General features: G+C 36.2%; 1 protein-coding gene across 8 annotated transcripts in view; it reads right to left on the bottom strand.

Moving 5' to 3' along the window:
- The window catches only part of TTC21B (tetratricopeptide repeat domain 21B), a 94,064-nt gene that overhangs the window by 53,068 nt on the left and 13,026 nt on the right, over positions 1-27,970 (bottom strand). For all 8 annotated transcript variants that reach the window (XR_010410173.1, XM_054506157.2, XM_045868701.3 and 5 more), the window contains exons 7-18: positions 22,973-23,057; positions 21,671-21,769; positions 19,356-19,548; positions 18,590-18,687; positions 18,066-18,266; positions 14,278-14,407; positions 10,889-11,046; positions 8,975-9,196; positions 6,976-7,214; positions 5,311-5,383; positions 4,719-4,829; positions 3,857-3,995 (exon numbers count right to left, since the gene is read on the bottom strand). Coding sequence is in view for 7 of the 8 variants with exons in the window: in XM_054506157.2 (XP_054362132.1) it covers positions 3,857-3,995; positions 4,719-4,829; positions 5,311-5,383; positions 6,976-7,214; positions 8,975-9,196; positions 10,889-11,046; positions 14,278-14,407; positions 18,066-18,266; positions 18,590-18,687; positions 19,356-19,548; positions 21,671-21,769; positions 22,973-23,057 (1,748 nt within the window). In the remaining variant the exon portion in view is untranslated. The remainder of the gene's footprint in view (positions 1-3,856; positions 3,996-4,718; positions 4,830-5,310; positions 5,384-6,975; positions 7,215-8,974; positions 9,197-10,888; positions 11,047-14,277; positions 14,408-18,065; positions 18,267-18,589; positions 18,688-19,355; positions 19,549-21,670; positions 21,770-22,972; positions 23,058-27,970) is intronic.

Raw genomic sequence — 27,970 nt, forward strand, 5'->3', positions numbered from 1 at the left:
AAGTTGAAAAATTCTTAGTCAGTTAACTGAAGGTTGGCCAAATTAAAAAAAAAAAAAGATTTAGGATGAAAACTAGCTAGAAAAAAAGTTAAAGAACTGGATAACAACAAGGTTTTCTTAAACATATATTAAGAGATAACAATGTAACAACATACATAAAAATTTCAATTTACATTTTTTAAGTCTGTAAACATCTTTGTTTACTGAAGTCATTAAAAAATAATACAGACTAGTTGCTATGGGCAATTAAGAAGATAACTGCTGTTTTTAAAATAATAGATACTTGACAAGCGATGAAGTATGGTCTTTAAGGGCACCGACTTTGATAGCAATCTGTCTGGTTTCAAATCTAGGCCTTCTCACTTACTAGCTATTTAACCTTGAACAAGGTACTTTTCCATTTTGTGCTTCTCTTTCATCTGTAAAACAGTGGAAACAATAGTACCTATCTCAGAGGGTTGTTGTAAAATTTAAAAAGTTCATAAGTTATTGGGCGCCTGGGTGGCTCTGTTGGTTGGGCGACTGCCTTCGGCTCGGGTCATGATCCTGGAGTCCTGGGATTGGGTCCCGCATTGGGCTCCCTGCTTGGCGGGGTGTCTGCTTCTCCCTCTGACCTCCCCCCTCTCGTGCTCTCTCTCTCTCTCATTCTCTCTCTCTCAAATAAATAAATAACATCTTTAAAAAAAAAAGTTCGTGAGTTATGAAACAAGTTCACATATGCAATTAAAATATTCTAGTACATGATAAGTGCTATTTAAATACTTGGTATTATTATTTTGTGATTTAAAAGCAATAAAAGAACCCTAGATAAATAACAAAATAGTATTTCTTCCAGTATCTATCCAGTGCATGGTCTGTGCCACACATGTATCAAAGTGGTTTATATATATTGTTTCTTCAAAATCTCAGGAGGGGCAGGTTTTGTTATTGCTACTTTACAGGTAAGAGAAACTGTGAGACGGCACAAGGAACAAGGAGACTGTCACAGTGGGACAGAGGAGCAATGTCGCGCACATGAGAAGGGCCCCATACCCCACTGTGAAGACTTCGGCTTAACTCTGAGGGAAATGGGAGATGGCAGGGAGCTTGAGCAGACAAGAGCAGACCTACTCTGCTTAAAACGCTCAGTGATGCAGCTGTGGAGAGAGGCTACAGCAGGGGCTTGGGGCTGAGGACGGGCTAGGGAGGCCAGCTGGAAGGTCACTGCCAGAATCCACTTGAGACGATGGTGGCTTGTACAAGGCGACAGCTGTGGAACTAGTGGCACAGAGTGGGGTTCGGAATATATTCACAAGGTAGAATCAACAGGATTTCCTATGGTCAGGGACAAGGGTGACGGCTAGGATTGGGGCTCTCAGCAAGGGCTAAGAGGGATGAAGCTGTTCTTGAGACGAAGAAGGCTGTGTGCGGAACAGATATGAGGAGGCAGATGAGGAATTCTGACTAGACATGCCAAGTTTAAGATGCTTATTAGAACCCAGGTGCTACTTCAGCTAGATGAAGGTGGATATGTCAAGAAAACTGAGCCTTAGATTGCTAATTTAAAGATGGGGGTAATTATAATCACCTCAAAAACAAATGTGGACATTAAGGAAATTATAATGAAATGCTCAACAAATATTTATTATATGAAAGCATTTATGTTACATAAATGTAATAAACTTAACACTCACACAAGTAGAACGTGCTACTTGAGTCTCTCTTCTTTTATACCCTTTCCAAAAATGCATATGCACATGCAAGGCCATCTGCAGTGTTTCAAGCAAGGTCTGACAGACCCAGGCAAATATTTTTACGGAACCAATAACACTTTATGTAGTAAATGCATCCCAAATTAGAAGAATTTAAACACCAACTTCCTCAAAGCTAAATTAAAAGACCACTTTGAAAATACTAGAAAACTCAAGAGTTGGGCTGACCTTATCAGGTATCCAAACACATTTACAGTGAATAGGACACAGGCAAAAGCAAAATAACTCAGGGTAAGAAAATGAAGATTCCCAGAATCAGCCATACACATAAATAAGTTTATTATACAGTAAAGGTGGCATCTCAATACATGGCACTGAAATAAAACTGTTCTCCATTTGGGAAACTATATAGTAAAAACTGTATGGGGATTAAAGCACATGGATTAATGTTCTATAAAAATTCCAGAAAAATACAAAAGAATATTTTTACAATGTTAGGATGAGGGAAGTTTTTCTGAGCATGATAGGAAATTCAGAACTCAAAAAAAGAAAAGACTGGTATATATAATAATTAAGTATTCTATTTGACTGAAGAAATAATAAATTCAATTGAAAAAAACAAAAAAAGGAACAGGTTGGGAGAAAAATGTCTCCAAATGAGTAACAGGTGACAGATGATGAATCAGAGGTTCAGGGTCAAAGACAAAGGATATGAACAAAAACATCTAGAAGAAAATGTGATCTACAGACATAAAATAATGCCTAGCCTTATCAATCATCAAAAAAATGCAAATTAAAGTGTTTTTCCCCCCTCTGATTAATACTACACAATTATGGGACATTTTGGCCTTAAGAAAGAACCATGGGGCATGACTCAATTCTAGGAAGCACACAGAGGTATATAAACAAGGACTCAGTCTCAGTACTGTCTCCAACTTTTCTTCAATCTAAATGTCTATCAATAGGGGACTCATCAAATAAATTCTGATATCAACATATAGTAGAATGCTCTACCTGTGCTAAAGAAAATAAAGAAGAACTACATTTACCAACATGGAGAGAAGCTACTAAGCGAAAAATGCCTACTGCAGATGTGCAGCACAATATGATCCCATCTTGGTAGGAAAAATGTGGTAATTACATGAGAGAGAGAGAGAGGCATGGTGGGGACACTAATGAGAATGATACACAAGGTAAATGTGGTTTTCTCTGGAGAGTGGGACAACACAACTTGCATTCACTTCTGTAATCTTTAAATTTTGGGGATGAGTAAGTGCTAGATTTTAATTTAAAATAAAGATCTTTAAAAAGCAAACTTGTAAGAAGGCAATTTATAGTATCCAGTTATGTTTTCAATGCATGTAGTTTTTGACTTAGCATCTTGCTCCTAAGAAATAGAAGCAAGTATATACCAACGAATGAGATACTAGGATATTTCCTGTAACATAGTTTATTAATATCAAAAGAACGGAAAACCAACTAAATGCCCAATAATTGAAGGGAAGTTTAAAAAACACTATGGAGTTATAAACAAAACAAAACAAAAACTATGGAGTTATAGAATATTATGATGGCATTAGAATGATATGAATGTACTAACATCAAATGATATCTGGCACATGCTGTCTGTGAAAAAAAATTACAGGATGGGAAAAACAATCCATTTGAAAAGAAAATTATGCATATTACACTTATATATTTACAAATACACTAAAACACAAAAATGGTTACCTCTAGGGAGGTAGTTTGAGAACAGGGCAAGTAGAATTCACAGGAGAAATTGGAGACTTACACATTATATTCTTTTAGAGTGTTGAATTTTTAAAAAAACTTAAAAGAGGAGTAAAGATTATAAAGGTGTTTACTTGATATATAAAAATATCAGATGTAGTTGTAATTTAAAGGAAACTCCCTTTATATCATTTTGGAAAGTAAAGTATCTTTCTATAACACAACTAGCTGTTTCATAAATCTGTTGTTAGATTAGTCAAATATTTTAATAGAGTGACATGCTCATAAATGAAATAATCAACCTCACACATATAATACTGAAAATATATATAATACTGAGAATACAAATAAACATTTATACAATATAAAAATAAAATAGATCAGACCTATCAGGTATGGTATATATATTTTTCAAATCAGAAAGACTTTCATACCAGGTTCATGAGCTAGAGCATGTTGAAGAACTTTTTCTGCTTTGTCATACCATTTCAATTTTAATAGAAGCTCAGCCAGGTCATAGCAAAGATAATTTTGTTGTCCACTTTTCAGAGCGGCTTCATAGTAAGTGATTGCCTAAACAAAATGCATTTCAGTTAGAAAATAAGGCAATGAGAATGGTGTTAAGCATAGATATTTTATACATTACAGACTTAAAGCATATAAAAATTGGAAAAAACTTAGAGGAGAAGCTTAGGCATGTACCTGCCTGTCAGTTAAGTATGCCATTTTTCTTAGACAATCAAACATCAGACAAGGCAACGAGCATTTCTTATGAAAAGCAGCTAACGAAAAGTGCTTGGTGAAACTGTTTTTACCAGTTTTAGTCCAGAGGCCAGTGAACTTCAGTGAATGCAAATACTCTGCTAGCGGCTGTATATATGTTCAGTAGTGACCAGGGATAGAACAAGACATTAACAACTAAAGGAAAATCCACTACCCGTACTAGAGGGGGGAAAAAAAAGCACACAGCTTATCAAAACTGGTTCAACAGAAAGGACATCTGTTATGCTTTGTCATAGAATGAAAAAGATGTAACCACAGCAATTTCATCGTAATTGGCTGCAGGGTTTAGGTGTAAGATGATGTCGGAAGTAAACTTCAGGGCCCAAACAGTCTTGGCAAAATGCAGCGATGAAGAGACACTGAGAAAGTCTTTAACATAAATTCCTGTTTGTGAATATAAATTTGGAGTTTACAACCATCAGGATGTAAACGGTGCTTGCTAAAGACTTCTCATAAAGCAGGGTTTGAAACATTGAATCCAATAGACATATTTCAAACATATAAAGTGCTTACCTTCGAATAGTTGTGGGTTTTGACAAGTGCTTTCCCAATTTTGCTTGCCAGTGTTCCATCTTTGGGATTCTGATTTAATGCTTGCTCATACGCTACTATGGCTTCTTCAGGCTAATGTTGGCGGATACAAAAAATAAGCAATGAATAAACAGCTTAGCTGGATCCCATTAAAGGACAACATTTCTATAATTAAGCTCTATACCTGGAGTATTCACTCAGTGAGACAAATAAAGCACATATTTAAGTCTAGAAACGTTAACAGTTTCAGAGAGGTGACAGTCACTACTGGTAGGTGTAACTCATTAGTAAACACCATTTTGGCCACTAGCTCTCTTCATTCTTCCACTTAAAAGACTCTCTTAACTTGCTTCTGGTACCATCTCTATTTCAAATGATAGTGCTGAATTAATTGCATCTCAATTTGAAAACAACTTTTTTGTTGTAATGGTTATTTCCTTTTACAGTGATGACTGGATTGTCATATATTAAATAACATTAAAAAATTCCTTTTAAGAGACTATGAAGCTAATCACAAAAAAGAGTTTTACCATTTTTTAAAAAAATCTGAGTTCAGTAGCATCAGGAACTTTACCTCTTGTATATTCATGTATGCATCACCAAGGAGAAGAAAAGAACGAGGGCTGGGCATTCTCTCAGCAATTTCTCTAGAAATCAGACCAACTCTATTTAGTAGACTGAATACAAGTATCTTCTTCTACACCAGCTAAATACAAGGTAAGCTCACTTATTTCAATTAGCCAATAGCCTTCAGAGTACCTTCTACATTTTCAACAGTGTAACATTGTAAAAGAAAAAAACCACCTACCCATACCCACACCCAGATTATTTATGCTAGATCAACTCTTTTTTTTTTTTTTCATTCAATCTTTCCATTTTCTGAAATGCAGGTAACAAGAGTACTGGTAGACAGTAAACATATCAATTATACAGAAACAGGTTTTGTTATCTCTAATTCTGAAATGATGTGAGTGAAGGCACAAAAATATCATGTGATGCTATTGCAACGTATGGTTTCTCATTCAATTGGTCCAAAAACTATTTGAGAAGTATAATTTTATAGATGTTGCTGAAGAACTGAAGTCTACAACTAATGTGTCAGATCTGCCTGAAACAAAGCCTGTGCTTTTAACTATGATATTAGAGAGTATCCAAAACAAAGCGACCCTATTTTAAAATATTTTTCTATCATGAGAAATGACAGTTAGTGCTGATCTTTTGGAAACATCATAGAAAATATGATCTAGGACCTCTAGTTCATCCATCTATACATGGGATGCTGCTCAGTTTCTTTGAATCACTCAGCACCTACAAAGAACCTGAGCAGAGTTCCAAGTTTGGGTATTTACATAATATAGATGAACCAATGACTGAATTCATCAACATGTTGCTGTGTTCTCAACAGATAAAAATGTTGATTTTCTGTTACATAAAGTGTGTGCTTGTATGTTTATCTTTTTGTTTGGGGAGAAAAGTAAGAGCAGCCCGTGTGTATGTCTGTGCACACACATGCACACGCACGCACATGAATGTGTGTATCCCAATAACCCCTAAGGGCACCAGTGTATAATGTAACTGTTAAAGTCCCTGCCCTTTCACCAAGGAAAATTTGTAATCCATACCTTGGTGTGGTATATACTAAGCCATAATTTCGTATTGCTAGAGCTGTCACGCTGAGCATTAAAAATGGCCCTGAGGGGCGCCTGGGTGGCTCAGATGGTTAAGCGTCTGCCTTCGGCTCAGGTCATGATCCCAGGGTCCTGGGATCGAGCCCCGCATTGGGCTTCTGGCTCAGCAGGGAGCCTGCTTCTCCCTCTCCCTCTGCCTCTCTCCCTGCTCATGCTCTCTCTCTCTCTCAATCTCTGTGTCTCAAATGAATAAATAAAGTCTTTAAATGGCCCTGAACTGTTGTTACATTACACAGCTTTCTTAAGCTATTAGAATACACATAACTTGCTCTTGCCCATCCCAAACAGGAAGATTAAAGTGAAATCACATCTAAGGAAGGAGGACAGCTAAGAATCCAGAGTAAGCCACAGGTTGAAATAATCATAATCACTACGGCTTATGTCTTAGGGAGACTGAGTTACTTGGTTAGTGTGATTGTGGTTGGTAGTTGAACATATTAGGGAAAGGGTCTATACGGTAAAGCAGTTAAAAGAAAAGAAAAAAAGAAATTTGGGGATTAATTTTAAGAAGTAAGTGTGTCAAAATACAATGGGTTAAAATAATCACTTACCTATAACAAGTAATATATAACATTTTCTCTTTTCTGTGCTTCAGATAAATATCTGCCATTTTCTCTTTGGCCTCTGTGAAATAAGGCTGCTCAGCTGTAACGTTCCGAAGCATGCTTAAAGCCCGCTCCACATCTCCTTGCGCCAGAGCTAGGTCTGCGTTAGCAATGGTAACACGTAATTCTTCAGACGTCCCAGAAAATTCATGGATGGCATCTTGTAAAACTTTTGCTGCCTCGTGCTGTAAAGATGAAGTTAAAATAACACTCTTTCAAAATATTCAACAAATTACATTAGAAAGGAAGATTTTCTCCAAATCCAGAATGAACAGTAAATGTTAGGATCTTCATGAAATATTGACAGATTTTTGAAAAACACAAAAATTTAAAATTAAACTCAGAGACCAAATTCAGATGACTGTATAAATATCTGTTGGCTGAAAAGTGTTTTCATGACCGGGACAATGGGGGTTGCTACACGAGAGCTGTTGCTACTGCAATTTAATAAGCATTTACTTTGCGTCCAGCATCTAATTCTCATAGAAATTCTCTGAAGTAGTTACTATCATTATCCCCACCGTGCAGCAAGGAAACTGAAATTTGGAGAGTGAAGAAGTTAACAAACGACAGACTCAGAACCCAAACTCAGGCAGCTTGACCCCAGAGCTTAAACTCTTAGCCATGCTCATTACTGCCTCCTTGATGGGATCCAGTCCACAATCCTCCCCTGTACCAAATGGCTCTTCATTAACTAGCAGATTACTTTATTCCCTATGCCAGGACCTCATTTCTGTTATGTCTCAGCTGAATACATTCCCTCAGTTCCAAATCTGTACCTCGATGAATCTAAAATGTCATTTATTTTAGGATTCATCTCAACTTAAGAGATTATAAGACATTTTGATTTCAGAAATGTTAACATGTGAAAAAAAATAGTGCATTCTGGAATCAACTATCTATGGCAGAACTGGTTCTTCTTAAATATATATTTAGGTTAATGTATTAGTGAAATAGAAATTATTTTGAGATTTGGCAAGTATCTAGACACAGCCTTCTTAATTTCCACTAAAATATGAAAATAACTGATGAGCAACTGTTGCAATCTAAAAAACAGATATAAATGTTAAGTTCCTCATTTTTTTTTTTTTTTTAGATTTTACTTATTTATTTATTTGACACAGAGAGAGAGATAGCAAGAGAGGGAACACAAGCAGGGGGAGTGGGAGAGGGAGAGGCAGGCTCCCCACTGAGCAGGGAGCCCGATGCAGGGGCTCGATCCCAGGACCCCGGGATCATGACCTGAGCCGAAGGCAGACGTTTAATGACTGAGCCACCCAGGCGCCCCAGGTTCCTCATTTTTTATAAGGCTTTAACTCTTCTCTCAAAAGTGCATGCTTGCTTGCTTTCTACTTATTATTATATTATTATATGTATTATTTTAAGTATTTGATTTTACGATCATCCTATGAATTTACCAAAGCTGTATTCATCAAGTGGTTCTTTCGTTTTGTCAACTACTAGAGTTTCAGGTTGGTACTTTCATTCGATTCCAGTAGCACTTGTGTGTACATGGACGTGTGTGCTGGCGTGTGTGTGACTCTTTCAGGAGTCTACAGAATGATAACCATGTTATATTATTACCTTTCATGGTAGCCAAGGTCATCAAAGATTATATTATTACATACATCATATTACACTGATACATTTCATGGTACATAGTAATTTATATTATTACTCATATTAGATTACACATAGATGGCATTACTATATTGCCTGGTAGCTAATGAAAGCACACTGTTACCTAAGGTCATCCAGCTGCAAATTATGTTTAACGTCAGGGGTTTGCAGAAAGGACATGACTTGGTTCAAAGTAATGAGAAATAAATTTTCTAAACTCGGCCAGTTAAGCAAGAAAATAATTTCAGCTTTTTCATTTCCTACTAATATATATACTTGTCTAACAAAGTTCCGAGCTGAACCACTGAATTAAAACTTGACTTACCTGTTCTCCATTTAAGCGGTGAACCTCTACCAACTCGAGAAAGATTGATAAACGATGGTTTGCATCAACTTCAGTTTTTCTGTATTTTGATTTTGAGGAAGCTCCAATTCTCATTCCTGGTAAACTCATTGCCATATGTAGAGTTTTAATTGCTTCTGCTATTTCACCCATTTTCTTTTGTGACTGAGCTTTTATCAAATGATATAAAGGGTATTCTCTCACCTGAAAAAAAATACTATTTAGAAATATTTCCTTGGAGTGCTTACAATGCCAACACATAATTTACAATTCACCAAACATTAAAATAACAGAATCTCTGAGGATAGTCTACCTGTGATTGTATACATGAGGTCTATTTCTGTCTTTTTATTAACTTTCTGATCATTTATGGTGTTAAATCAGATTCAGGCAACCTGCCACTACCCAGCATCCTCCTGGATGACAAACAAGGTGATTAAGGGCTTTTACCATGATAGAAGAGAAAATACAAAAAAAAAGCTTGTAAGGCTAGCAAATATATTCTAGGAAATTTAGTTTTCAGGAAAGGAATTTATCTGGGACTTCTTTTTTTTTTTTTTTAAAGATTTTATTTATTTATTTGACAGAGAGATAGACAGAAGAGCACAAGCAGAGGGAGTGGCAGAGGGAGAGGGAGAAGCAGGCTCTGCACTGAGCAGGGAACCCGATGTGGGGCTCGATCCCAGGACCCTGAGATCATGACCTGAGCCGAAGGCAGACGCTTAACCCTCTGAGCCACCCAGGCGCCCCTATCTGGGACTTCTAATACTGGTATCAAGTCATTAGATTTCTAGAAACAGTTTTTTCCCTTTCTTTTATTTTTTAGTTTTAAGATTAAAAATCCCAGAACACTTTAGTCAAACTTGGTTTTACCCTTTGATACTACTCTGCAACACCTAGTTATGAAGGCTCTATCTTTATTTTGGGTACCAAAAGTGTATACAGAAAAAATAAGAAAATGACAAAAAGATCGAAGAAGGAGTCGAAGGAGATGATCATGTCTAGGAAGGCTCCAATCATCCTTACGGCTATGGCTGTAAGCCTGAGCTAGGCATCACATTTTCTGGTGGGCTCTGTGTAAATACTCATGATTCTGTTCTTTTCTCAAGAGATTTCGAGTCATTGGGATGGGGTACTGGCACTAGGGTGGTAACACACCACTAGTCTTGAGAACTACTGACCAAGAAGCAGGCACCGTCTTCTGCAAATCCTGAATTCTCCAGTCCACTGAAGGGTCCTCACATAACAGGGTTCAAAACCCTGTGAACCAAAGCAAAAGTCTGAGGAGCTCCTCCACGACTCCAGGTAGTTCAGGAAGCATCTGAACCTATGATTTTCCCTAATGCTTAGGGATATGGGATGTAACGCAGAGTGTCTTGGCTAGAAATCTAACGTGTTTATATCCTCAAACCACACACGAACTTTCAAAATGACTAGGTGTTCTTTGATGATGACTCTAAAAAGTTATTAAAACCCACAATCCAAGAAAGAAACAAGCAATAAATAAGAGTTCTTACACATAAAAACATTTGGCATAATGCTCTACAGTTTACAATTATTTTTATTTACATCGATTACTGCATTTTATGCCCACTACAACTGTAAGGTGTTATTATATGAGTTTTATAGAGAAGAAAACAGGTTCAGAGAGAGAAAAGTGGAAAAACCAGACACTGACCCCCAGGTCCTCTGTCTCCAAGTTCATATAGTTTTTTTAATTACAAAACAGCTGCCTCCACTTTTTCTCCTGCTTGTGAATCCAAACTTTTTTCCACGAAAAATAAATTTATTAGCAAAACATTATAGGCAAAAATACAAAACAGGTGAATATGTAGACACTTGCTAAAGGTTCAAGGAGGGTGATATGTTTTATCCACCTGAATCTGGAATACGTACCTTAAAATTATAGCTCAGACAAAGTTCAAGTGACTGAGAACACAATTTGAATTTTTCCTGAGACAAATAAACCTGAGCTATCAGGAGATGAGCATCTGCATAAGAAGGGTTGTGTTCTAGGCAATGCTGCAGGTTATTATAAGCTGCTTCAATGTCACCTAGTAAGAGAAACAAAGCATTATAATTCAAATGGTTGAGAGAGAAAGATGTGAGAGAGAAGAGGGACATGAATAGTTTATGGACAGTTCCATGCCTACCTGCCCCAGGTAGCCCCTATCTAGTCTTCATGAAAGAATATACCTGTAAGTCAGGCCAGCCATAAGGAGCAAACCAGGGAAAGCTGTGAAAGGATCAGAGTCAATCACCATTGCTACTTCTGAGAGGACTATAAATGTACCTTTATTTATTTTCCTGATCAAAAAACTTTTTACTTAAAATTTCATTACAGTAAGTTTTGCAAAACACAGACATTTAAATAGCTAGAATTCTGTACTGTCACTTATATTAACAAAGAGGATATATAGTCTTATAATCATCCTTGGCCAGAAATTTTACCACTGTATTTAAAATAACAAAAAAAGCATTAAGGATATATTCCGGACATTCAGAAATAGGAGTTATTGATTTAATATGCCTTTAAATGCCAAGTGTAATAGCCAATGTTTTGGACACACATCCTCTGTACATCTACGAGTCTTAGATGGAAGAAATGATCAAAATTAAAGTACAGGAATGGTGGAATCTGTTGGGCTGGTAGATGGGGTAGAAAGAGGCTCTTCAGAGAAGGAACAGTATAAACTCTAGGTCCTAGAAGAAATTTCTAGTGATATAACCCACAGTATTCCGCCTAAAGCCATCTCACAGACTGTGTTAAGTAGGTATAGGATCCCAGCTCCCCATTCAACCTTGCTAGGAGCACCAGGGAAGAACAGACCCTAAATTACTCTCTGCTCCTTAACCTCACCTGATACCTCAATAGACCAAACGAGGCTTACAGTTAGGGCTTCCAGTTCCCAAAGGCCCAACCTACCCATGACAGAATCCATCTACACAGAAAACAGTTTTCTTACAGACATAGGATTAATAAACAAGTAACAGGCTGAGGCTGCATAATAACATACAAAACATAGTATCAAAATTTGTCAATCAACCAACAAACATAATAAATAATATTGGATTATTTATTGTTGTGATACACTCTAACACTCAAGAACTGAGCAGGCAGAAAAGGAAATAGGAAATGGGAACGCTAAGTATAATAAACTGGTGTGCAAATTACCACCCCCATGTTCTTTAAGGAGGAAAAGGATTAAGGAGATAGCTTGAAGGTTACTGCTAAGGGGGAAAGCACATAGGAAAAGAATCAGGGTTTACAAATAAGAGACTGAAGAATATGAGGACTGAATGAATAATTGAGATCAGAATCTTTCTTTTAAGTGTGATGAGGGGGCAAAGATGCGTGGTTAGTATTTAGAAGGTCACTAAATATTTAAAAATGAGAAATGGGTAATCACTGTTGTGGAAAATAGCCATATAAAAAAAGAACACAACAATATAACATTTTAATCTAAGAGCAGCCTAATTTCCTTTAAGGGAAAAATGAAAGACATTTCTGTCCTGCATGTATGTCTTTGTAACATAGAATTTGGCTGGTCTTTGTCCCAGGTTCTTGGGACAGAGTCTTAAAATCTTGGAGTTTCCTGAGTGAGAGAAGTATCTTTGTTGTTTTGAGGTTGGCTTTGACAATTTATATAAGTGAGAAGATGAAGAGTAAGCCCTAGATAGCTTATGTTCAGAATATGACTCAATGGGGACCAGCCATGCCAGAAAGACCAACCAAGCAGAGGATGGTGTTATCTACCTGAACTGGGGAGCAGGACCCTGAAGCCTGACTTCAATCACATGCCCAATGATTCCATATCCATGCCTATATAATGAACCTGGGGTGAGCTTCCCTAGTTGTTAATGCTCTCTACGTACTGTCATATATACATGTGTTGGATTGTTGATGTGTACCAACTCCATAGACCGAACAATGGCAGCTTCACATTTGGAACCCTCCCAGGCCTTTGCCCTGTGCATCTCTCCCTTTTGCTAGTTTGTATTAGTATCCTTTTGCTATACTAAAACTCTAATCATATGTATAGCAATTTCCTGAATTCTAGGAGTCGTTCTAGTGAACTTGAACCTGAGGGGTCATAGAAACCCCGAATTTGTAGCCAGCTAGTCAGAAGTTCAGGTGGCCTTGGCAACCCCAGAACTTATGGCTCATGTCTGTGCCCTTAACCTGTGAAGTCTGGTCCAACTCCGGGTAGTTCTGGGGTTAGAAGTCATTGTAGTTGGCAGTTTTATCAGGATACTGCTATTCGGACATACGGCAGCACTATTTCAAATGATTTAAGGCTGCTGTTTTTAAAAATGGGGTCAATATAGGAGACTTTCACTTCTAGAGACTTTGGCAATTAAGAATTACTACACTGAGACTGATTTATATCAATTTTCAAAATAACAGATGTCTAATAAATTAATCACAGAACTCAAAGTCCCAGTTTAATTATTTAGTAGATAATACCATTTCAACTTGGAGGAAAGTAGAAATTTCATGTGGCTCAACAGAACCTAACCGGAAGAAGATATAATAGAGCCACTTCTTACATCTAGAGTATTTCAGAGATACGAGCTTTTGAGATCATCTAGTTTGTTTGTTTTTTTAACAGTTAAAATTGAGGTACAAAAAATTAGCAAAGTCAATCTTCTAACTCTCTCCATTATATATAAGAAATAATTGTTTAGGATGATACCTTTAAGTTGTTTTCTACCCCTTATGATTTTACAAACTTAATTTACTTTGCATGGTATTCATCTAGAAAAGGTACATAAACAGAAGCCCCAAAGGTTGGTCTACTATGTATATAGTCACAAACCCATTTGTGTCCTAAAAGAAGAAGGTTATATATCTGGGGTTATTATTTTTTTTTTTTGCTATACATAATCACAGAAACTAAACAGGAATTAATCAGTACATTTCATAAAGGCCCCAAACCTGGTAAACCTTGCATCTGGCTCTGCCAATGAGTCAATAACTATGGACTAAAGACTATAAATTCTTACTGCCATCTAAGTATCTGACGGACTTTTTTTTTAAGTGGTACAACTGCATTTTCCCAGCAATTCACTTATCAACAAATATTATATTTATCGTAATTTTTAAAGAATTAAATAGTACAGAATATTATGCAATTTTATTTTGGATTAAAATTATTTATTTGTGCACAAGTAAAATGCATTTTATGTGACTGTTCTCCATATATATACTTAGTTTATTTCCCTTTTGTTTTTGTCAACATCAGAATAAAAAAGTTATTTTAAGTTTTTAAGGTATATTCTACCTGATAAATATTTCACTTTGGCTATTAGGAAGACAGCTTGCAGAAGACCTGGTACAGTTCTTACTATAGTCTCCAGGATTGAGGTACAACGTCTGAGAAGTGGAGAGAGAGGTTGCCCAGGACTTGCAGGCTATAAACAAAACAAATTAGCATATCATTTTATAAGTTTTAGTATTTAGTTAAAAGTGAACACACACATTAAATTTTAGTATAACTAGCAAAACTATGTATTTTTCCAAAATTTCTGTTATTCTACTTTTGCATCTCTTTACCATAATGTGACTAATACTAATTTATCTGCCTGGGATCTATGAACAAACCATGTAAATAACGGCTTTTATTCAGCAAAATAGTTATGAATTATACAATTACTGATTTGATAACACGAAAGGAGTGTATTTGTTCAAAAACTGTAAAGGAAACATATTCAAAGGAAAGATAACTAAGAGGCAGAATTTCTTGCTGGAATTGAGAGTCAAGGCAATGTGAATTCTAATTCTAGACCTGCCTTGTGATTTATTCAGTTCAGTAACTTGCATTGCCCCCTAGAGTACTGTAAGATCAGTTTCTGAAAATTCTTTTTTTTCCTAGTAGATATCAGAAGGTAGAAAACACTCATGTGCACTACACCAGATGTCTCATACCTTCACATTTTCTGCTTCTCTGCCTGGCATGCTGGAGGTCCTCAAAGGTTTTTGTTGTTGTTTTTTTCTCTTTTTATTAATATGCAGTAAATATAACTAAAAGAGTACTAGAAATTTATTGTCTTAATGGCTGTCTTAATCAATGATTACCCACTCACAAGCTAAAATATGATATTAGAATTTAAATGTCAAATGTTCATTCTCCCTGCTTTGCCCTACTAATGCTGCTTCCAATCTTCCCCATTGTGCCCCTATGCCCCACAAGTATATAGTCTTAGCTAGAGTACGGTCTCTTACTGACAATCACTTCTACCACGAGACGTTGTTATTGACAAGAAAGTGCCACATCTCTTTGCTACCTTGCAGCACAAAAAAATGCGCAAAAATTTCAAAAGGAATTTCAAAATATGACCCCTGGTGCCTAGAACACCTCAACTTCTTTAAATTTCTACAGCACTTATAATCTGTGTAATAAAATTTAGCATTCTATATTATCTTATACAACCCCATAGTAGTTTCATATTTTGTTTTGCTTCTCTTATAGGGCTAGGGTGCCTTGAAGATTGGAATTTTACACGTTTTCAAACAGTAATGAATACAGAGTAAACTCTTTAAAAGTACTTTTTTCACTTGAAAACAGTGGAAGTGTAGGTGATATAGTGAGGTTAAGGTTCTTTGCCATCTGCTAAGAATTATTTATTGAAAAAAATTATTATTTGAGAACCACCATCATTTTTACTGTAAATGCTTTCAGAGTAAAGCATATATGGACAATCTCTAAGATAACATCTGTTTGATTAAAAAAAAACCTATATAAAAGGGGCAAGGAACAGAGCTGGAGAGACAGACAAGTCTGTCTTTCTGGTATTTCCCTATGAAAACAGCATTGTAAGTGCTAATTAGGTGCTATCACGCTGACAAAGGTTATATTGCAGGAACACAGAATGTCGTGGACTAGGGACACAATTACCACTTTACCACATTACCACATTATTTCTTTCTCCACCTACAATTAATTCTTAGCATAGCTGCCAGAGAAATCCTTTTAACCTGTTGAGTCAGATCATGCTGGAAACCTTTTGCTGGCTCCTCACTGTGCTCAGAGTTGCTGCTGGGGAAGTGACAACAACTTCTAAGGCCCCACGTGGTCTTGTATCCTCTCCTGTGACCTCCTCCTCACTCCCTCCCGGTCACATGAGTCTCCTGTGTCCCTCGAGGCCACAGCACAAGTGTTCCTGTGCCTGAGACAATCCATACCGTATTTCCACAGGAACACTTCAAGTTTTTGTTCAACTTTTACCATCTCAAAGAGGCCTAACCAGACCATCTTATCCAAAATTACCACCCCCGACCCTAGTCTGTTATTTTCTATTACATAATTGACTTGACTACATTATCTGTCTCCTCTGGCTAGTTATATATGCTTCAAGAGGGCAAAGGCTGTGGTTTATTCTTACACGACCACCTCGCCAGCTCCAAGCGGAGCCCTGGGTACTCTACAAGCATTTGTTGAGTGAATTCTGAATACTGCACAAGTACTGAAAAATGTATTCTGACTCTAAGCAACTGAGAACAGATCACGACAGGGGAGACTGGGATCAATCCTAGGTGTTATTCCAGAAGGGTTAATTTATTTTTCTTTCTTTTCTAGTTTTTATTTAAATTCTAGTTAGTTAACATACATTGCAATATGGTTTTAGGTGTAGAATTTAGTGATTCATCACTTACATATAACACCCAGCGCTCATCATAACAAGTGCCCTCCTTAATCCCCATCACCCATCTAGCCCATCCCCCACCCACCTCCCCTCCAGCAACCCTCAGTTTGTTCTCTATAGTTAAGAAGGGTTAATTTAAAACACATTATGAAAGTCTGTAAAAGGACTTGGTGATCAAAACAGCAGCATGGTTTCCCTAAAGAAAGGCCATTATCTTCATTTCTTCCAACACAAGGAAGCTGTAAATCAGGGAGAATGCTAAGTATTATGCTTTTAGCAATGAGGTATTTGATAGTCCCTCTTAGGATATTCCTGTGCTGAATCGTGAGCTGAGTATACTAATGTTAAGTCGTCTGCTTACTGTCTGTAATAAAAAGAGTGCTGACTAATGGACCCACATAAATTTGGAAAGAACTCTCTGAGAATACAATAAAAGGTTCCATATTCAGTTCTATTCAGAGGTAGATGAGGCAGATAATGGAGGACAGTAAAGATCCATATAAAGCAGATGACAATCAGGATCTAAAAGAATATGGTAATCTGGAATTATGAATCTGAGGAGATAAAATTTCCTAGGGATAGAGTCTACACGTGGGTCCTCAGTTGCAGTGAATAATAGATCCAAGGACTTTAGTTAACTATTAATTCAATAGGGGTCAATAATATAAATCACGAAAGAAAGCTAGAGGAACACCCAGAATTAGGGAGGAAGAGGACCTGTTAAGGCCAAACCCATATACGGAATAGTGAGCTTACTGAGAGCTTACTAACAAAATAAAGGCTGTCCTCAGGCTCACGGCCAGGGTTCTAACTATGTCATATAAAAAATAAATGGCTAAAAACCTGGAATTGTTTAGGGGGACCATGAAACCTAATTTCTAAAATCCAAAGGTCTGTGTTATGAATGAGGAATAATCCTTGCTTTGGCGAAGTAACTGGACTTGCTCTGTGCCACTCGAGAGAGCAGGAGGCGGACCAGGAAATGGGTGGACTTTTTTTTTAACACAAAGTTGAGTCTGACAACATCGGAAATACAGTCTAATAGTCATAGTCACACAGTAAGAACTGCATTTTTGAATGCACCCCAGGGTTGGATGGACACGTAATGTGGATGCTGTGGAGTAGATTCAAATATCACATGCATGTCTGAATTAAATGACTTCTAGTATTTCTTCTAAACCGAAGATATTAAGATTTTATGAACCGTAAGTGAATATTTGTAAACCAATATTTATTATTTGATAGCAGTCACTGGTGTAAGTACTCTGATTTAAAAACTATTTCAACTAATAGAGATATAAATACGACCATTAAGATGCTGATATAATCTAACATGTGAAAGACAATTTATTAGCACGTTTTATAAAACATCATATAAGTGATGTTGAAAATATTTTCGTTGAAAATAAGTCCCAGGATTACTTACCTGCATTGGACAGAAATTCAGATATTCGGTAATAATTTCTAGCAAGAAATCAGGATTTAAGTTCTCAAAATACTGTATGCCAAGTGGTAGATCTTCTAATTGTGAAAAATGAGTGTCCAGAACATCGTTTAACAAATTAATAACTTCCTCTTGTTGTTTATTTTTCTTCATAGCAAGAATTGCATGTAAATAGGTTAATTCCTAGAAATTAAGTAGCTGTCATTAATTACCCCATTCAGTTGTAAAGCCATTTATTTCTACTTAGATTTCAAACATTTATGAAGTGCTATTTATGTGCATTATCTGTTCGAATTTAAGTATTAGCCTGGACAAACTTTTAGAATCTTATACAAGAATATTTAAAGTCTAATTCTGTGTGGAGGTAAGTTAGTAAATGCAATTATATATTAAAATTAGTGTATATGTTAAAATTAGTGAAAGCCATTACTATTACTAAAATTTAAAATCTCGTATTTTATAAACAGTACCTAGGATCTACCATCTGATAAAATAAAACACTGTACCGCAGATTTTCCAATAGACTGCTGAATTTCCCTAAGGAATTCTAGCTGCTGATCTGCATCCTGTAACTGCCCTTCAATTAATCGACATCGGATAAATCCTAAAACCAAACAGGACAAAAACAGTCAAAGTCCACCTCAATTCAGGCATGTACACTTCAAGCTAACACAAACATTAATGAAACAGATTTTCCCTCCATAATAAAGTATTAATCATTATAATAAAGTATAATAGACTAAAGTAATACTACTTCCGATTTAAGAAAAAAAGAATAAAAGAAAATAAAATGGGCAGCTTTGTACCCAAATAAAATCAGTTACTAAGAAATTCAAAATTTATAGGAACTATCTCATAAAAATCTATTCTCTCAGACGATGGACTCTGAAAAACAAACTGAGGGTTCTAGAGGGTAGGGGGGTGGGAGGATGGGTTAGCCTGGTGATGGGTATTAAAGAGGGGACGTATTGAATGGAGCACTGGGTGTTATACACAAATAATGAATCATGGAACACTACATCAAAAACTAATGATGTAATGTATGGGGATTAACATAAGAATAAAAAAAAAGGAAAAAAATCTATTCTCTCAAGATATTTAAGAAATAAAAACTTCATTTTTAAAGACATGTTTTTTTTTCTATTGTGGATAATGGAGGACAGTTTAATTTTAGAAAACCACAACATACATTTTTTTCTCCTTTAACAGCATGTATTAAAAGGAATTATGACTTGCATCTCTCTGAGGAACATTTAGAAAGAGCTGTCATACCAGTCAGTGCAGGGATGCTAGTTTCATCAAGTGTCATGGCAGTCTTATACCACTTCAATGCCTCCTTAACTTTTCCTTGTAAAATCATTTGGCATCCAAGTTCTGCAGCAAATTCTGATTGCTGAGGGGCTAAACTAAAAGCTCTTTCTAGTAATGTCTGAATTTTTTGAAGAATGAGTTGACTTCGCCCACACTAAAAAGAAAAAAGAAATTTTAGACTAGAAAGTCAAACACTTCTACTCAGGTGGGAGGATTATTTTTTCCTAAAGATACAAATTATTTGTACTTCATAGAAATAGAATGAAAAAATAAATAAAAGTATTTAATAATCAAATAAAACTTCTCTATTTACTATCTAGACAGTACAGCAAAAGTTTATATCCTAGCAGAACTTAAAATCCTAATGAGCTATTTTAAACAATAGCTTCTTGAAAAGTATACTCTAATGAAGTTGCTGTACATTTTTTAGAACTTTTTCTACTTTTCATACTTTTTAAAACTGTCTCATGATTGTTTTACAAATTAGACAAGAAAATTGTTAAAGGTTTATATATATATACATATATACATATATATATATATACATATATTAATCTAATCAAAACTTAAGACAAGGATTTGCTTTCCCCCTAAGGAGAAGGTATGCCACCATGGAGAATATTTTAAAAGATCACGCATTAGAATCTTTATGAAAAAAGCTTCAAAAAAATTTTAAGAAATGGCAACTCTGCTGAAGTATGTAATGTTCTAACATAATAACTTTTAAGAGTAAAATACTAAACTGCTTGAATTTTTGTAAGCTTGTTTAAAAACTAATCAAAATAAATTATCTGGCAATAAAGTAAATAAAAAAGGTAAATATCTTCCTTAATTCAAACTCTTGTAATAGCACAGGATTTTTTTCCCTCTACATTTCACACAATGTGACAATCTGTTTTTTAACAAAAGAATTCAGTTTCAATGTCATTTAATAATTAAGATCCTTGATTTTTTCTTTCAATTTTATGTCTAGTATTTCACTTGAATATATCGTTTTCCTTATTTTTTTCTAGTTTAATTAAGAACTTTTCAATCCTCTCATTCCTTGTATTGAGATTCTGCAGTATTTTTCTGTTCCATTCCTGATGATCTTCTTATTGGATGTTGTAATAGAAACATTTCTTTACTACTATTATTAAAAAAAAAAAAAAAAATCCCAGCCATTTTCCCCACCAAAATTGTCTCCCACCCATGTTAAAACTGTTTTTCAAATACAGTTGACCCTTGAATAATGCAGGGGTGAGGGTGCTGTCACCCATGCCCTATCCCCCTCTCCCGCACCACACAGTTGAAAATCTGCATATAGGGGCGCCTGGGTGGCTCAGTCGTTAAGCGTCTGCCTTTGGCTCAGGTCATGATCCCAGGGTCCTGGAATTGAGCCCCACATTGGGATCCCTGTTCAGCAGGAAGCCTGCTTCTCCCTCTCCCACTCCCCCTGCTTATGTTCCCTCTCTTGCTGTCTGTCAAATAAATAAATAAATAAAATTTTTTTTTTTAAAGATTTTTTATTTATTTATTTGAGACAGAGAGAGCACATGAGAGGGGGGAGGGTCAGAGGGAGAAGCAGGCTCCCTGCTGAGCAGGGAGCCCGATGCGGGACTCGATCCAGGGACTCCAGGATCATGACCTGAGCCGAAGGCAGTCGCTTAACCAACTGAGCCACCCAGGTGCCCGATAAATAAAATTTTTTAAAAAAAAGAAGAAAAAAGAAAATCTGCATATAATTTTTGACTTCCCAAACACTTAACTATTAATAGCCTACATTGACCACACCTTCCTGATAACCGGAACAGTCTATTAACACATATTTTGTATGTTATATATTCTTACAATAAAATTATAGAAAAGAAAATCATAAGGAAAATACATTTACAATACTGTATTGATTGAACACATCTGCATTAAGTGGACTCACACAGTTCAAACTTGTGTTGTTCAAGGGTCAACTGTAGTTTCAAAAAACAAAATAAAGAATAACCCTAGTTATAAATCCTATGCTCAGATTAATAAATGACTTCCCACTTCCTTTGGAATTTCCCACTTCCCTATCCTTAAAGGCTCCACAAGGGCTACTTCCATGAAGGCTCCATTATGCCTTCTTATGGTTGGAAATCATATCTCCTCTGAACTGACTTTCCTACAAATGTATCACATATTTACATACATATGGTATTTTCATTCTAGGCCATATGCTCTTTGATGCCTCAACCTTTGTGACTTGTTTTATATTCCCAGCCACAGATAACAGAGCTGTGTTACATAGCAGGCTCTCTTACAGTTCTGCTGAAGGCTACTGTGATCTTATAAAAAAGTTGAGCATTCTGTGGTTCCATGGCATCCAATGCATTCTCTAAGTTTTCCAGCTTGGTGGCAGCCTAAAACAAAAGTATCAGTATAATTTTAAAATAAGAAAAAAAGAATACATGACATATACACTAATAAGTATTAATAATAAAAAAAATCTTTGCTTTTACAAATTCCCTCTTGTCCAGTGAAATCTTCTATGTTGCGAAATGTATTAAAAGTTCTTTTAAAAAGCTCAAGAATTATGAATAAAGACTTGAGTTTTAAGATGTGTTTTTTAGGGGTCCCTGGCTGACTCAGTCAGAGAGCATGCGACTCTTGATCTCGGGGTCATGAGTTCAAGTCCCACATTGGGTATGGAAATTACTTACATAAATAAAACTTAAAATAAAATAAAATAAATAAAATGTGTTTTTAAAATATTTGTTATTAAATGGAAACCTCTGGGTAGATAAAGATAGCCATAATATTCAATTAACTATATACGCGAAGCTCCCTCTCCAATAATTAGTTCATGACACACATGAGATATGAAAAATAACATATAATTATAAACATTAATATTATATGAGATCAGATTCTGGATTACCTATATAGTCTGGTTTATTTTAAAATATTTTCTAGAATAGAAAAATCATTAAGACACTGTAAGTAATTTCAATGCCTGGAAAATTTACTGAAGAGTTGCCCCTAGTAAAATTCCTCTGGTATTTACTGAAGAACTTATTAGTTGCCATGACATTTAACAATTTAACCAGAACGAAACATGATTCAAATCTACTACTTGTTATAATACTATTTGCTTCAGACTGGATTTTGGCATTCCATAACCCAGTACATAATCAATGTGCTCATTACTAGAGAAACATGAATCTTATTATAAGGTCTGGTCCAATGGGATGTCATCCTAAGCCCATTTAAATTATGCAAACTCAGTTAAACTGTAAAAAAACTAAGAATTATATTTTGCATATATATTCTTCCATACCTAGCATCACCAGTTACATTAATCATGTATAGGAGTTTTATGTAGAAAACCACATATACTGTAATAAATTATTTAAGGAATTTTCAAGGTATTTTAAGTATTCAATATTTTTGCTTTATTAGTTGATTTAAGAAGCTCATCACTATATTAAAGTGCATTTCTAGGAATCAAGTAAAAACTACCATGGCATACATTCTGAAAGAGCTCTTCAAGGCTCTAATGTACAGGCATATGTGTGTGTAACTACATATTTTTTAATACAGGAAACTTAAATAATACAACTTACCTTCTCTATGTCCCCCTCCCTACACAAATAGTAAAGAGCCAGGATCCTTAGCGCTTCCACATTTTGATTATCCTGAAGCATTAACCTGCAGAAAAACATTTCACTTAATATTGAAATAAACTTAATGCGTTTTTTTTTTTAAAGATTTTATTTATTTATTTGACAGAGAGAGACACAGCGAGAGAGGGAACACAAGCAGGGGGAGTGGGAGAGGGAGAAGCAGGCTTCCCACTGAGCAGGGAGCCCAATGCAGGGCTCGATCCCAATACCCCGGGATCATGACCTGAGCCGAAGGTAGATGCTTAACCGACTGAGCCACCCAGGCGCCCCTTAATGTGGTTTCTTTTATTTGAGGGTTTGAAAAGGCAGTTTGCTGGTCTGACTATTCCACTGTCTAAATAAGAATTTTAATTAGTAAGATAGCATATCCTTTATGAAAATTATCAACCTCATTATTTAAGCTAAAAAAAAAATTTCTGAATCTTTAATATGTTTTAAAAAGATATGAATAGATTGTATCAGTCCCTTTAAATCCTTTGGCAATCCAGGGTGCCTGGGTGGCTCAGTCGTTAAGCATCTGCCTTCGGCTTGGGTCGTGATCCCAGGGTCCTGGGATCAAGCCCCGTGATAGGCTCCCTGCTCCGCGGGAAGCCTGCTTCTCCCTCTCCCACTCCCCCTACTTGTGTTCCTTCTCTCACTGTGTCATTCTCTGTCAAATAAATAAATAAAATCTTAAAAAAAAAAAAAAATCCGTTGGCAATCCTAAATAAAGTATTAGTTAACCATATCCAACAGTATATTAAAAGAATAATTTGGGGCACCTGGGTAGCTCAGTTGGTTAAGTGTCCGATTCTTGATTTCAGCTCAGGTCATGATCTCAGGGTTATGAGATCGAGCTACCTACATCAGGCTCTGCGTGGTGTGTGGAGCCTGCTTAAGATTCTCTCTCTCTCCCTCCCCCCATCACCCTCTCCCTCTCAGAAAAAAAAAAAAAGAATAATTCACCCTGACCAGGAAGATGTATTACAAGAATTTCAGGAATGAAAAGATGGGTTAAACATTTAAAAATCTGTTAATGTAATTCACAACATTAAAACAGATTCCTATGTGATAAAAACAAATCAGAAAAAAATTAGTAACAACTCCCCTTTCCCAAAAAAGACATAAACTTAGTAAAAAATATGCAAAAGCTATATAAATTCCTAAACTTTACTCAAGGACATTTGAAAAACTGAACAAATGGGGTAACTAACACACTAGGTTTCTTCTTATCATGAATGGTGTGGTACATTGAATTATTAGCTTCAATCTTCCCACCTTCCATTAATACATGCTTTCCACCATGAAAGTGAGCAGTTCCTCCCATAAATGCTGACATGTACTTTACTGCTTCTTGGCTATGGACCTGGACATTTTCCTTATATTGGTCAATGGAATGTGAGTAAGAATGGAAGTGTGCCACCCCAAAGTTTCAGAGGCACTGAATATTTCTGCCTGTCCTCTTGCATCTCTGCTATCACCATGAGAAGAGTTTCCTCTGGGTAGCTGCTGCTCTCTGGCTTGAGCCCAGAGAAGAACACCCTTAGAGCTGACCAGAGACCAAACTGCAACGAGGTGCTACACCCAGCCAGCTGGATCTAAAATTTGAAGCAGAACCCTGGGCAAGCCTGGTCGAGGTCAGATGATCCTTACCAAAGTGAGAAATGAGTGCTTATAGTCATATGCCCTGAGATCTGTAGTTGTTTGCTATGCCCCGATAGCTGCCCCATGATAATACTCATCTTTGGTTAAAAAATATTTTTCCCCAAATAATCTATAGATTTAATGCAATTCAAACCAAAATCCTATAAGGTTGTTTTTTTTTTTTTTTAACTTGGTAAGTTAATTCTGACAGTCAATTGCAAAAGAAGAGCCAAGAAAACTATCAAAAAAGAAACATGATAGAGAACTTGCCTTAAAAAATAGAAAAATCCATTAGAAATATAGGAAAGGCTAGACCCAGTTTAAAAAAAAAAAAAAAAAGGACCAGTCAGCATGGGGGGGGGCTCGGTGAATAGCTTTTGGTATTAAAAAGATGCTCAATCTCAACATAATTGAAGAAATGAAAATAAAAATAAGGTTTGATTCTACCAGATTCTACCACTTTTATTCTATCAGATTGTTAAAAACAAAAACAAAAACACCACACCAATAATAGCCAGAATTAATAAAGAAGGGGGAGGGGGCATCCAGTAGACTACTGATGGGAGTATAAATTAGCATAAATTCTTAGGAGAACAATTTGGTAGTGTGTTCCAGAATTTCAAACATGCATACCTGAGGTAGAGACTGCAATCTGTCCCCTCAAATCCATTCTCTCTTTATTTGCTTGGGCACACAGCTAGCCTACATTTTCCTGCCACCTTTGCAATTAGATGTGGCCCATGGGAGACAAAGCACTGTATGCCACTTCTGGGCCAGGGCTTTTAAGAAAAGTGGAATGACTCCACCCTCTTTCCCTTTGTACCAGCTGGATAGCAATGTCATGAGGTTTTAGGACAAGGCAGGGTTGCAAGACAGAAAGGGACTAGGTCCCTTAATGATGGTGTGGAGGAAGGCTGCTTGATCAAGATTTACACCCACTCAAAATAGTTACATATCACAAGAAAAATTCTATTATGTGTTTAGATCTTTTTTTTTTTTTATAGGAGCTTAGCCTATCCTAACAAATATGATTCCCTTTAACTCAGTAATCCCTTATTTGGGAAACATCCTCCAGAAATACACCTATTTGTGTATAAAGGGGTGTGTGTGTGTATAGGCCTAAGTGTCTACCAATGAGAAAAGATAAACTATTTGTATGTTTATTTTACAGATGTTTTCATTGTTAGAAAAGAATTATGTATATCTGTGTGAATGGATATAAAAGAACATCCACAAAATACTAAGTTAAAGAAAAACCAAGTTTAGGGGCACCTGGGTGGCGCAGTATCTAACTCTTGGTTTCAGCTCAGGTAGTGATCTCAGGGTTGTGAGATCAAGCCCCGCATTGGGCTCCATGCTCAGCACTGAGTCTGCTTGAGTTTCTCTCTCCCTCTCCCTCTGCCCCTCCCCACCACAACATGTACTCTCTCTCTCTCTAAAATAAATCTTTAAAAAAAAAGAAAAATCAAGTTTATAAACTATATAACAAGTCTATTTTTTACACACATCCCCCAAAATATATTTTTTATATATTATCCCCTCACCCCCTCACTCACACAGTGCCTAGAAATCTAGAAAAATATAAATATCAAAGAGTTACTAATGTCCAAATTGTGGCCTCCAAATATCATTTCCCACTAAAAGGGATTAGACTGCATTCCACAATGGCTAATACCTGTTTGGGGCAGTAAATATACAAAATGACCCTAGTATATCTTGCTGTATACCAAATAGCAAGGAAACTATCAAAGACTACTAGGATCATATGAAAAGAACTTAAAAACTAACTTGAAGAGGCTACTAAGAGCCAAAGATGAGACAATTTGAGCAATTATAATAACCAAAATGGTTAGAGACATGTAAGTTTAATCTATGTCATATAAACAAATCCAAACTACTGATCAGTCACTACTGCAGGATGCCAGGGAATTTTTAAACTTTTTTTGGTTTTTGAAACCCAGAAATAAAAGACTCAAGCACTTATCCAATTTTTCTTATATGAACTATAGCACCAGATAACCACCAGTAGATTAGAAGGTTTTTTTTTTTTTTAATAGTATTCCAGCTAAGAAATGAAGAAAGAATGATATAATCATATTAATCCTACAGCACCCACATACTGAGCATAAATTTCTGAGCCACCTGGGTGGCTCAGTCAGTTAAGTGTCCAACTCTGGATTTTGGCTCAGGTCATGGTCTTGGGGCTGGGAGATCGAGCCCCGCACTGGGTGTGGAGGCTGCTTAGGATTCTCTCTCTCCCTCTGCCCCTCCCCCCACTACCTCTCTTAAAAAAAGAAAATTCTGCTAATAGCACAAAAAGACAAGCACAGATTATGTCCCTTTGATGAAAGAACACATCACCACTTACTAAATAATTGCAAAAAAAAAAAAAAAAAATTGAACATGAATCTAACCAAGCCTCTATATCCAGTACCAATTTATAGGAAATTCATAGGATAGCAACAAGTTATGTGGTACATGGCATGTAGTCAATAAAATTCGTATGGAAAACCTACAGGATAAAAGACTGGTTTCTTTAACTTACACATCAAAAAAAAAAAAGGGGGTGGGAGAAGTGGGAGGCAGGTGGAGGGAGAAAAAAGGAAAATGAGAAGGGGCGGAGAGAGAAAAGGAACCCTCCAATGACTTCACACTTCAGAAGAAAAATCCAAATCCTTAAGATGACCAAGACCTTTCATATCCTGGCTCCCTAAGACCTTTCACATCCTGGCTCCCTAAGACCTTTCACATCCTGGCTCCCCAGCTCCACCCTTCTGCTCTGACTTCACTGTCCAGTCATTTTATCCCCTCCTACTCCTTAAAAATATGACACAAACTTTTGCCTCAAGGTTTTCGCACTTGTTTTTCCTTCTTTCTGCAAAGTCTTCTTCCAGATATCTGCATGGCTTGCTCCCTTAGTTCAAACGCCATCTGCTCACTGAGGCCTTCTCTGGTCATCCCATCGAATGGAACCCTTCCCCCCACTCCCTATTTCCTTCCCAGCTTTATCTTGTTCTCCATAGCAAACTCTCTAAAATACTACATAACCTCTTATTTGTTCTGCTTTTTATGTGGTTCCTCTCATTTGAATATAAGCTTCACAAGGGCAGGGTCATTTTCCATAAAAGAGTGTCTTTGAACAGCTATTCAGATATTTACATAAATCAATAAATTGAGTTTTTAAAAATCATGCAATGTTAAGTTCTTCAATTCTATATTGTTTGAAAACATCAAACTTAAAATATGAAAAAATCAAACTTAAAATATGATAAAAATATATAGTTGTTTTTTTTTTCCTGGAAATTATAACCAGAT

This window comes from Mirounga angustirostris, unplaced genomic scaffold (assembly GCF_029215605.1).
Source record: "Mirounga angustirostris isolate CCGP_5_RB_7025 unplaced genomic scaffold, mMirAng1.0.hap1 SCAF_3, whole genome shotgun sequence".
NCBI classification, from domain to species: Eukaryota; Metazoa; Chordata; class Mammalia; order Carnivora; family Phocidae; genus Mirounga; species Mirounga angustirostris.